Source organism: Salvia hispanica, chromosome 1 (genome assembly GCF_029641045.1).
Source record: "Salvia hispanica isolate PSC_SH4W2 chromosome 1, Shi_PSC_v1, whole genome shotgun sequence".
In the NCBI taxonomy this organism is placed as follows: domain Eukaryota; kingdom Viridiplantae; phylum Streptophyta; class Magnoliopsida; order Lamiales; family Lamiaceae; genus Salvia; species Salvia hispanica.
The window spans coordinates 35,546,140-35,557,965 of NC_142692.1; the positions used below are offsets into that span (position 1 = coordinate 35,546,140).

General features: G+C 38.4%; 1 protein-coding gene and 1 long non-coding RNA gene across 2 annotated transcripts; one reads left to right on the forward strand and one right to left on the reverse strand.

The window, feature by feature from the left end:
* On the forward strand, window positions 1–1,552 carry LOC125224401 (uncharacterized). The gene is made up of 2 exons (XR_007176873.2): window positions 1–228; window positions 321–1,552. It is a non-coding gene; the product is annotated as an uncharacterized LOC125224401 (long non-coding RNA).
* Window positions 1,553–7,739: 6,187 nt separating this feature from the next.
* On the reverse strand, window positions 7,740–10,926 carry LOC125185409 (uncharacterized). Its single transcript, XM_048081931.2, has 12 exons — window positions 10,863–10,926; window positions 10,587–10,637; window positions 10,305–10,478; window positions 9,962–10,093; window positions 9,708–9,847; window positions 9,308–9,397; window positions 8,962–9,087; window positions 8,655–8,807; window positions 8,421–8,522; window positions 8,141–8,329; window positions 7,995–8,062; window positions 7,740–7,913 (listed from the first exon to the last, which is right to left on the reverse strand). Exons 1-12 carry the CDS (start codon window positions 10,888–10,890, stop codon window positions 7,829–7,831), a joined length of 1,338 nt encoding a protein of 445 aa, XP_047937888.1. The 5' UTR covers window positions 10,891–10,926; the 3' UTR covers window positions 7,740–7,828.
* Window positions 10,927–11,826: the final 900 nt, after the last annotated feature.

Below are 11,826 nucleotides of genomic sequence, written 5' to 3' on the forward strand. Positions count from 1 at the left end.
ACAAAATCAGGAGAAAAAAGAAAGGGGGCGCCTCCTTCTCCCACATCTAACTCTCTCTCTCTCCGCCGAAGTTCGGCTACGGCGTCACCGGCGAGGACGCCGGCAGGCACCGCGTCTTCCTCCCTCTTCATTCTCTCTATCCCGGTTTCTCTTTCTCTCTCTGCCGTCGGAGCTCGGCTGCCTCCGAAGAGGAGCCCCCCCCCCCTTCGCCGGATCTCCGCCGCCCAGGTACGTCGTCTCATCTCTCTTCTTCATCTTCTCATCTTACACACACCATACACACTAACACACTTAAGTTCCTAACCCTTGTTCAATTTCAGGCATCGGGGTCGCCGAGTTAGTGGAGAAGAAAGCAGTCGGGTTTTGCTCGGGGAAGAGGGCAGCGTTGGGCTGCTCGGTACGAGGCACCGGTGATCGGTCAGCGAGCTCTGGGCCACGGCGGCGTCGCCGGGCAGCAGCTGCGGGGGTAGGGAGCTGGGTGTGTGCGGCTGCTGAGGGACAGCAGCGCGTATGCGTGTGTGGCTGCCACGAGGGCAGCAAGGTGTGCGGGTTGCCGGAGACAGCAGCAGTGGCTGCTCCGGGTGACAGCAGCGGCGCCTTCCGGTAGTTCGGTGTCCAGCGGTGCACTCTTAAAAGCTAAGTTCTTTACTTCTTTGTTATCTAATTTTCATCTTAAGCATTCTATGTTTCTTTGAACATGTTATGGGCTAATGTTATGAAAACACTTTGGATACATTTGATTGTAAAGTTGGTTTAGAAGCCGTATCCATGTATATAGGAAAAAAAAAGTGTAGCAATGGTATTGACTAAGAGTCCAATGTTGTTCAAAGTCTAAGAAAAACTTGGTCTAACAATGTTGATAAAGATGAGAGTAATTGGATAAGTTTTACTACATGATGTAATGAAAAGCAAATGTGAAGTAAAACTTAGGAATTTAAATGGTTAAGGATAAGTACCTTGAGGAAGAAAGGAATGTAGTGTGTAAAGACTTAATCCTCCTTCTTCAAGCACATACTAGCATCATTTCTTGAGATGAGTTTTGTTTGGAGAATTTAGATGGTGAATCAAAAGTGTAAGTGATGAGGTTGTGTGGTATTTATATAGGAAAAGAATGCATGAATTTACATGGTTAATAGCTTGGTTTAGCAAGGAAATGTATCGTCCAAGAGTTATGGACTTTTTGCTAAATGAGGCTGTCTTGTCAAACATCTCTTTTTCCTAAAAAGGAAAGAATATTATGTCTCGTCGCTTAAAAAGACGTGAGCCGTCATTTGGAAAACGTGAGCCGCCGTTTGATTTGCGTGTTTGATGTGATTTGATTTTGTCGATCATCTCGTCTTGATTTAACACGTATCTTATCCATTCATGTAGGTATCGGGATTCAAGGCGTGACTATTGCGCAAGATCCGAAGGGCATGGAGAGTATTTTTATTTTTAATTAATCTTTACTCAAACGTTGAACTCGTGTACGAACTTTTATTTGAAACTCGGTCTTCACAAACGGACTTTTATTAGAGCAAACTTTATATTAAAATATTACTATTTTTTATCACTACTCAAAATATACTTCACAACGATTAATCATAACGAGAAGTAAAAGAAAATTAGACGTGAAACTTATATATATATATAGATCGATTTTTATTTCTAAGTCTTAGGGTAATAAAAAGTCGGGGTGTTACACATCGGTCCAACCGTCTCATTTGTGGCCAACGGCAACCGGCATGATTTGGGCTACTACTTGGCGGATGGGATATACCCTAGGTGGCCCGTCTTTGTGAAGACGATCAGGCACGCAACGGATGACAAGAAGGCCTACTTTGCGGAACGACAGGAGTCGGCGCGCAAGGACGTGGAGCGCGCATTTGGTGTGCTCCAGTCTCGATGGGCGGCAATTAAGGGTCCAACGCGTTTGTGGGATGTCAAATGCGTTTCCCAAATAATGTACGCCTGCATTATCATGCACAACATGATCGTCAAAGACGAAGGCGTACAATTGACTAGTTGGGCCAATGACGATGAAGCCGGTCCAAGCCACGGAACAGCCACCCCTAGCGTACGACATGGGGTACCTCTCGATGAAGTCGGCCGCCTCCAGGAATATGCCGACATGCGCCAAGTGGATGCTCATATTCAACTCCAAAAGGATATAATTGAAGAGTTGTGGGCACGGAAGACTGCACGGCGATAGTTTTTTTTCTTTATTATGTAATTTATTTTTTTAAATGAATGTACTTTTTTTTACTGCAATTAATGAATTTTCCCGTATATGTCTCGTAAATTTAGTTCCGCAATTTAATCGTAAATTTAATTCCGTAAATGTAGTTGTTTTTGAATTATTTTTATTGCGGTTGGCCTAAATCTGATGTGGCAGGTGGATTTTTAGTGTTGCTGACGTGGCAGGGAGAGAGAGTGGCTGGCCTATGGCTGGCCTATTTCTATTGTGGATGCTCTTATTTCAAAGAAACGAATGATGAATATATGAATTTACGTTTCTTTCAGTTTTATTTTAGTATTTTGTTTAAGCTTGAGTTGTCGACGGGATTCCGCCTCGCGGGACTTCTCTTATCTCTTTTATCGTCTCTGGCATCTTGATAAGGGAAATACCCTTATCAAATTGGTGCTTTCATTGAGAGATGAAATCAATGAAATAATCGTTTATCGCCTTGTTTTCTTTATCGTTTTTCTGCAAACCCTAGTTGTCGACGGGATTTCGCCTCCTGGGACTTCTAATCTATCTTTCGGCATCGCGTTAAGGAGATTATCCTTAACAATTGGTGCTTTCATCCCCGAACTCATGGCCAAAATCAATCTTCGTTCGTGGCCGGAGGTATCGCAAGCATCCGAAGACTTGCAATTGAATTCAATAACTGCAACGATGGAATATATTCTCGCTTGGCATGACCGACTCGAGACCCGATTGATTGATCATGAGTGTAGGGACCTGACCCACCCGACGGAACCCCATTGTACGCAGCCGCACAGCCGCAATTCCAGTTCACCTCCTACCAGCCACCATCGGCTCCTTACCGGCAAGAGATATACCCGCCACTGGAACCTTTATACCAGCAGCCACAGCCGACATATGGGCCTGTTCCGTACTTGTTGTCGCAACCCCATCACCAAAACCCTAACACTTATGGGTACCCGCCTGCGCCGCCTCAACAGCTACAACCGGTTCGAACCCAACTCCCGACCCGCTGGGACCCACCACAAGCGTGGCAGCCCTCCGCTTGGGAACAACCCGCTCCGTATCCCGACCAGCTTGATCGGCAGAAGGCATATCAGCCTTACACTTAGCCCCCACACGCTGCCCAGCAACCCTATGCGTGGCCACAACCGCCGAGCCATCACCTTCAACACTACGATCTCCCTCTGCCTGTGCAGCCTTACCACCAAGGAGCACCGCAACAGCAAAGCACATCGTCGTCTATTGAGTTGTCGTCCTACTACGCCGCACCAAGACCTTGGCAGCCCTTACAACTGCTGCCGGTGACAGCCCCCTTATTTGCCTCTAATGGTCATCCGCAACCCGGTGTCTCAAGCACAGGGAGAAAGGAGGAGGATGCGAATCTACCGGGTGGTGAAGAAAAACTTTGTGCGAGGAAGGAGAGGTTGATAGAACTTAGTAGGATGTTGAAGCAGAACGAGAAAGAGAAAGACTCCGCTGACAAAGAGGTCAACAAGAATTTTTCGAAGCTGATCGAGAAGGAGATAAAATATGAAGATCTTAAATCTAAGTTAGAGAAGAAGGAAAAAGATTTGAGGGTGCTGCTTGAAAAGCCGGGTACAAACGAGAAGATGGAGATTGAGAGCCTTGTTGCAATCGAGATAATAGAGCACGGCCTTGAAGTGGGAATGAAAGAGTTAAAGACCGAAGAATTGGTTCAGAAGGAGTGCGCAATCAGCAATACGATGAAAATATTGAAAAAGAGGGGTCTGACTTGTGCGTATGATCCAGGAGGGAATAGCTCGTCAAAGCTTCTATTCGCGACGCTCTTTGTTGTGTCGTGGTTCCCACCTTGAGAACAAGGTGGATTTTAACTGCGGGGGAGTTGATACGTGCATATCTATAGGATATTTATTAATTGGTTTTGATTTACCGTATCTTTAGGATATCTATTTTCTTGTTCATCAAGTAACTAGCATTATAAATAGGTGGCATTGTTATTATTTCAAAGAAACGAATGATGAATATATGAATTTACGTTTCTTTCAGTTTTATTTTAGTATTTTGTTTAAGCTTGAGTTGTCGACGGGATTCTGCCTCTCGGGACTTCTCTTATCTCTTTTATCGTCTCCGGCATCTTGATAAGGGAAATACCCTTATCAAACTACTTTGTATTATACATTAAATAATTTCAGAATTAAGACTTGTATAAGAAAAAAATGAGATGGAGAGAACAAGAAATGGGATATTAGGATATAGTATAACAAATGAAATTATTTAATTGAGTATAACAAAATACCGTGTCACTCCATGCAAGTAATATCATCTTGTTTAACGTTTGCAAATATGTCATCAATCTATGTCAATATCAAAATCTTAATTACTTGCCGAATAAATTAATAATTTTAACAACAAGCCGTGCCACCTAATTACTTCTTTCAAATTTGTTTTAAAAACAACTTTCATTTTATTGTATTGTTCACAATCTTGTTTGTATAGACTTAATCAAAATGAATGGATTGATATGCAAGGAAGCAAATTAAATGACCAAGAATTGTGGATTCCATTTTCTACTAATATTTATCCATTTCTTACGCGGGCAAAAGATTTTCAACTTTAAATAGGGTAATTTAGTCAAGGTCTTGTTCTTTTTCTCCACGTATCTTCAAAGGACTACTACTACACAATATTACTATCAATAATTATAAATTTATAGTACTATAATTAAATCAAAGATGTTACTATATTTTAAGATTTAATAGTTTTTAACTTTATGAAAATATTAATGTACAAAATTCATCAAATAAAAATTTATTTATTTCACTAAAGTTTTAAATAATTATTTTTCCTACGTCACTCAGATAAAATCAAGTCATTTTACCCTCAATTAACATTTAACACAACGGTTCCACTGCTATAAGGGCATTCGTAACGCACCCTTCTAGTATCATGTTTCGGGTGACTGAACACGTAAGAGACGCGTTGTAGGTGTCCTGCCGGACCTTAATTAACTATTGGATTTTACTTTTCTTTTTAGGTACTTAATTTCATTCACCAATTACACTATTAGAGGACTTGTTAATATCGTGTTTACGTCAAACCAAAAAAACATTTGTGAAAATACGAAAATTACGAATTATGTTTATCAATTACTCCCTCCGTCCACGAAAATTTGTCCCAGTTTTCCATTTCCGTTCGTCCCCCAAAATTTGTCCCATTTCACTTTTACCATTTTTGGTAGTGGACCTCATATTCCACTAACTCATTCCTACTCACATTTTATTATAAAACTAATACTTTAAAAGTAGGACCCACAATCCACTAACCTTTTCAACTCACTTTCCATTACATTTCTTAAAATCCGTGCCCGGTCAAACCGGGACGAATTTTCATGGACGGAGGGAGTAATTTTTATTGACTTGTTATAACTTTTAACAGAGCAATAAAAAAAGGGGGCATACGAAGTATATACTTGTCAACTTTGTGGCAAACATATATTATTCCATCAAAACTATATAATATAATAATAAAAAATCGTTTCTTTCAATAAAACGACCAATTCAATTCCTCTAATCTCATGTGAAAATCCTTTGGTCAACGGTCAAACCAATGTGTATGGCAAAAATTTCCATGCTTACATGCATTATAAATACACTCCCAAAAACCTCACATATCAAAATTCAAAAACCAATCCAATTTCCAAAGCCCAAAATTTGTATTTTCTAATAGCTAATAATCTATACCCAATACCAAGATGAAGTTTGTTACATTTTTAGCCATCACGGTACTAGTTTTTTTGCTTATGGTACAGCCGTATGAAGCGACTCGAATTCTAGATGAAGACGAGGAGCAATGGATAACGAAGGGGGGCAAAAATCTACTACTGCCTTCCTTCCAACGGGGGCGACCGACCGGCCCTCCCGCGCCTAGCGGCTGCACGTGGGTCTCCGGTGGCGGGGGGAAGCCATGCACTGCCTCGGTCGGTAGCCGAAACTTTGCTGGTCGATCCCATCCGTCGGTGGCTTACCCCAAGCAAATAGCTCGGTTTGGCATCGCTAAGTGAAAGCGATACAATGTCGAAACTAACAATACCAACAAGATAATTGATTTTTTTTTTTTTAGTTTGATCCATGAATCAACTAAAATGTAATTTGTATTCTCTTCATTCTTTATTATAGGTGTGGATTTTTTTTAAATTGCTTTTAGCAAATACTGTAGTAAAGAATAAATATCGATACCAAAGGAGGGAGAGATTATCAGCTCTTATGTTGGAAGTAGGAATTTGTAATGAAATTAAATAAATGGATTTTTTTGCATATGTTTTATTCCGAATTTGGTTATCTATTGCATACTTGTCACTGGCAGAGTGTAATTTTATATTCAAAACATAATTTCTGATAAATATTATAAGTAAATTTGAAGATCATGAATTTGTTCGATGTCAGTTTTCTAAGATTAATATTCATAAAATACGGCAAAATTATGAGGTTTGGAGATTTGTTAAATTTCTACAACATTTTTGTTTTGATTTAGAAGAAATTTTGTCGAGAAAGTTGTGAAAAATCTTCTTGGATCACTATACGCCTCGGTCATTCCTATTTGTACGTCTTATTTAGTTTGCATTTTCGAATAAAAGGAACATGCGACAATCTTGATCTTGAAATTTCTAAATTTAAATCGGCGGGGTTAATCAAATAATTATGAAAGTCTTAATAGGAGTATATTTCAGTATTACAGGAAACCGAAAAGCTTGACCAAAAAAATTTAAGTTCCATTTTCGCGTATTTCAATGTTGATGCTGCTAGCCTGATATATATGAATGATTTTATTTAAGAGGGACAATTAACACTGCCGCGGATGATCAGACAAAATACTTAATAATTTGATTAAATATAATAATTGTATCATGAATAAAATGAATATTATAAAATTAGTTATGTAAACTTTGACTACGTACAAAGAGTTAACAAATAAACTATATTGATAGTGTTCAGAAGTTCATTTGTTTTAATTAGGGGTATGAAAAAAATCACTTTCGGTGTGCAATGTTGAATTGAATCTTGAATAACACTATATATTAGTGTGCCTATAAATCTATAAGGTTAAAAAATTGGTAATTTTTATAGTCTACTTTTGGATTGAAAGCAAAATTTCGTTTACCTATTCATTTTCTTTTTAATTTCGTTTTCTATTTTCGTCGATAATTATTAGTCAAAACATTAGTTCAATCAACAGTAGACCTAAGCTCAAGTTTTAAAAAGACTGGCGGTAGAAATATTCAAAACAGAGTTAAACTTTTGAATGAAGATACTTGGTCAAATCATTTATGAATTCAAGTCAAATGGAGAAACATTGAAAAATATGTTACTACTAAAAGAAAATAATGGTAAAGCCAGAAATATACCCGAAACTAAGTCATTAGAAATTAAAATTGTTTCAAAAGTGTGATTAATACTTATTTTTAAGACCTATATTTAATGTAAACTAATGAATGCTCAAAGTAAAACTATATGATAACTATATATCAAAGCAAAAACTATTTAAATGGTAGAAAAAGGGAGACACCAAATGAAATCAATAGGGAAACAATGATTCAATATTTGCAGTTGATATTAGCTCCAATGTATTTGTACAGACACAAAGCATCTCTCTATCTCTCTACATGAAATGCTGGAAATAGATCATGATCTCCCCTGGGCAGCTTGTCAGATACAGCCAAGAAAAGTATTCAAACAAAGCAACTCTGCCACCAAAAACCCAAAACATAATTCAAAATCCACAATTACAAAGAAATGTGAAAACATAATGTTAATAATAATTTTACCTATATGCGTCCTTGTATTCGATGTTGTCTGGAGTCAAGATGAAGTCCATGGATGCCATGTGGTACCTCTTCAAAGACCACAAAAAACAATCACACACACAAACATAAACAAACACTCGCAATCTGCACACTATTCTGTTCCATACCTTGAATAGTTGCCATGCAAGGCCATGATCTCCGACAGCATAGTGAGGTTTGCGGCACGGGCACTTCTGTGGGTTGCGTTTAATGGATTCCAGAGCATCGCGCGCAGCAAGCACCCCGTTGCCCATATTCGCATAGCACATGCTTCGCATCGATAGCCACCTCACGTTGTCAGGTTCGAGAAAAACAGCCTACTCATCACACCACCACCAACATTGTTGCACAGACTTAGTTTAGGACAGTTTAACAACAACAATTTGGAAGTAGGGGGAAAATAGATACCTCATTATACCACTTCAATGCAGTGGGATAATCCTCCTTCTCTGAACTACTGTTGCCTAAACCTTCAAGTATTCCCAAGTAACGTTTCTTATATGCCTCTCTCTGCAAGATATGTGGTACAACATACGAGTGAGTGAGTGTGTGTGTGTGAGAGAGAGACCTTAAGTTAAGAGTAATGATGAACTGAATTTCCTCCATAATATGGAGCAGAAGAATGAAAAACTAGTTTCAGACCTTTGTTTTTGCTGGTCCAGAACGATTATACTTCATTATGCCATCAACAGTCCATGTTTGATATCCTGTAAGCTTTGCAGTCAACGGAAACAAAATCGAAACAGCTTTACGATTATCTACCATTGCAGCTTCCTCAATAGCTATTGTGCGACCCTGAAAGTCGTCATTATCAGTGTTGAGTCAGTGCAAGAGGTAAATTAATAGATTACACCAGAAAAAACCAACAAGATTGCTAGGTGAAATATAACCCAGACGAAGTGGAAATATCATAGGTTTAAGACTAAAAATATCATAGGTAGAAACTAACTGTGCATTGTTTATCCGGAGTTGCTCCAGCAGCAATCAAACATTCGAGATATTTCGTGTCCGGTAGTTTTGCTGCATGTGCCAAAGGAGTTAACCCATATAAAAACTTGTCTGGGTCAGCCTTAGCCTACATAGAAAAGGGTGGATACAGAATAAATTTACCAGAGGTATAGTTGCAGATTCTAATGAAATGAAAAGGCGGAGGAAACAAACAGACGAAGGTGATTACGCTACAGCTAAAGAGATCAAATAGCACATTTCAAGCATTAGCATACCTCTTAACACTGCATTTAACACGCATAATAACAAAGTTGAAGTCCATAATAACTTAAGTTTCACCAACATACCTTAATCAGACGCTTCACACATTCATACGAGAGCGCCTTGATTGCTGATATAAGAGGGGAGTCCTGAACTTCTGAAATGTTTGAATTAGGCTGCAAAATATAAAGCACCAAAAGAAACATAAGCATAGTTAGCTGCATCAATCATACAATAATATGCTAACAGAGGCACATATCCTCATTAGTTAAATAGTACATCAATCTCACTGGATTATAACAGTATGACTGGTTACATTTCACCAAATTATACATGATAAATCTATGAAACTCTTTTTCACAATCAAAACTTTTAAAGCAGCAGCAACTGAAATCCTAATACGACAAGTGACACCATGCCAAAATGAAATTTAGACAAGTAACATTTATCGACAAAAGAATGCATCTCAAGGTTGTGCTTGCCAACCTCCGCTCCATATTTCAGCAGCAACTTGATAGACTTGATTTGTCCTCGAGATGCAGCAATTTGTAAAGGTGTTCCATCCACAGAATCTTTCTCCGTAGGAGCACCATTATTCAGCAACAATTCCATAAGGTCCCTGTTATCTGCAACAAACAGTCATTTAGAATTCAACAGAAAAAGGACACTGGCAATTTTTTCTTGACATCACAATCTTCTAAGCAGAAATGGGCCAAAATAAACCTACAGAAACCACTGACCTTTTTGAACTGCATAATGCAACGCAGTGAATCCCTTTTTATTCGCTGCCTGCAGTTGAGCTTTATGGCTGATCAGAAATTCCACAACATTGATGTGTCCCTCTCTGGCAGCTTCTATCAGAGGAGTATCCCCTGAATCAATACACAGAAAAATGTTGCACAACTTAGAGTCACAAAGAATGGAGCAAAAGAAATCAAGAATCCCAAATTATTTCAAATATAACACATTACCAATCCCCAAAACGAAAAAAATTCAAGAATCATATCAAATAGTACAAGTGTTGAAGGAAGATAATTCCAAATTACTTCCACATAAGTATCACAAGAGAGAGAGAGTGAGAACCGCAGTAAGACGGGATATCAACAAAGGCTCCGAAGCGTTCCACTAAGCGTGTGACAATCTCCAAATTTCCCTTTTCAGCAGCGAGATGAATGGCTCTCCGGCCCGTAGCGAAGTCATTGTATAAATCGCAGATTTGCTTTAAGTTTGTTGACTTACCATGTGCCCTTCCAATGGCTGCGATCGCACAACAAAATTTGAACATCTCAGAATAATAATTAAATTGAAGGAAAACAAGACGGCAAAAACACATAAATTAGGGGGGACAAAAATAAAAGATTCCACCCTTGAGTGCTTTTTTGTTTCCATCAGCAGTAGCCTTCAAAATCTCAGCACCTGCCATTTCAATCATCAGAAATGTTGCATAGCAAGAACTAGAAATCATCAGAAACCCTCACACTAACAATGCGTGAAGAAATCAAGCGTATCCAAAAAAATTCAAATACACATTCGATACGGCGAAGAAACAAAATAAAATCAAAATACACACAATCATGCACGAAGAGCTACTTAGATATGCTGAATTGAGCGAAAACGAGAAGGATTTCGCGATGAAAGTACCGATTTGAGTGGGGGAGAGAGCAGCCATGGCTCAAATTTTGATTAGCTGAAAATGCGAAGAAATAACCGCTCCAGCTACTTTATATACTCCAGAAAAGATGCCTAAGGAGTTGTTTGGGATATCAAGAAAAAGGGAGAAATATTTATCGAACTTTTTACGGAGTAACCAAACAGGGCTTAAGCGGTGCAGTTATTTTTATTTATTTAATTATGAAAAGGCGCGAAGTAAACAGAAGCAGGATGGAGACACGTGTTAAGAAGCAAATGTTATACGTAAAATATTTTAATATTGTTTCAAGGTGATATTATTATTCGAAAATTACAACAGAAGTATGGAGTATGAATTTTTTTATATAAAATGAGATATTGTCTTCATTTATCTCGTGGTTATGGTGAGTTGGAAATTCAATTTATTGAATGATGTTCAAGCATCTACATAAGTGACCTTTTCAATTTCAAATTTTAGTTGTCACCTCGATCGTCTAGTTTCAATTTAATCTCTCTTTCACAGTTAAAATTCCTAAACAAATAAGCCAAATTCATAAATTTCGTTATTTATAGAATGACATTTTTCGATATGGTAAGAAAAAATATATAGGAGTATAAATTAAAATCGCTTGCTTCCAAATCATACTTATGTACTAGATCGGTGTCGAAAAAATATATAGGAGTATAAATTAAAATCGCTTGCTTCCAAATCATACTTATGTACTAGATCGGTGTCGTTGTCGAAAGTGGTGTTGAGATTGTCTCGTATAACTTTTGTAGTTGAATACTATTTTGCAAAATAACAATGATGTGGTATATATCTCTATGTTTTGAAAGCGTGAAGATTCAAAGCATGAATGAGGATCAAGCCTTGAATGAAGAACAAGGCATGCAGTGGTGTGCACAAGTGGATAAGAAGAAAATGAAGAAAGCAACTTCGTGCCATGTTGGAATGAGTTGCCAGCTGTACTCACCT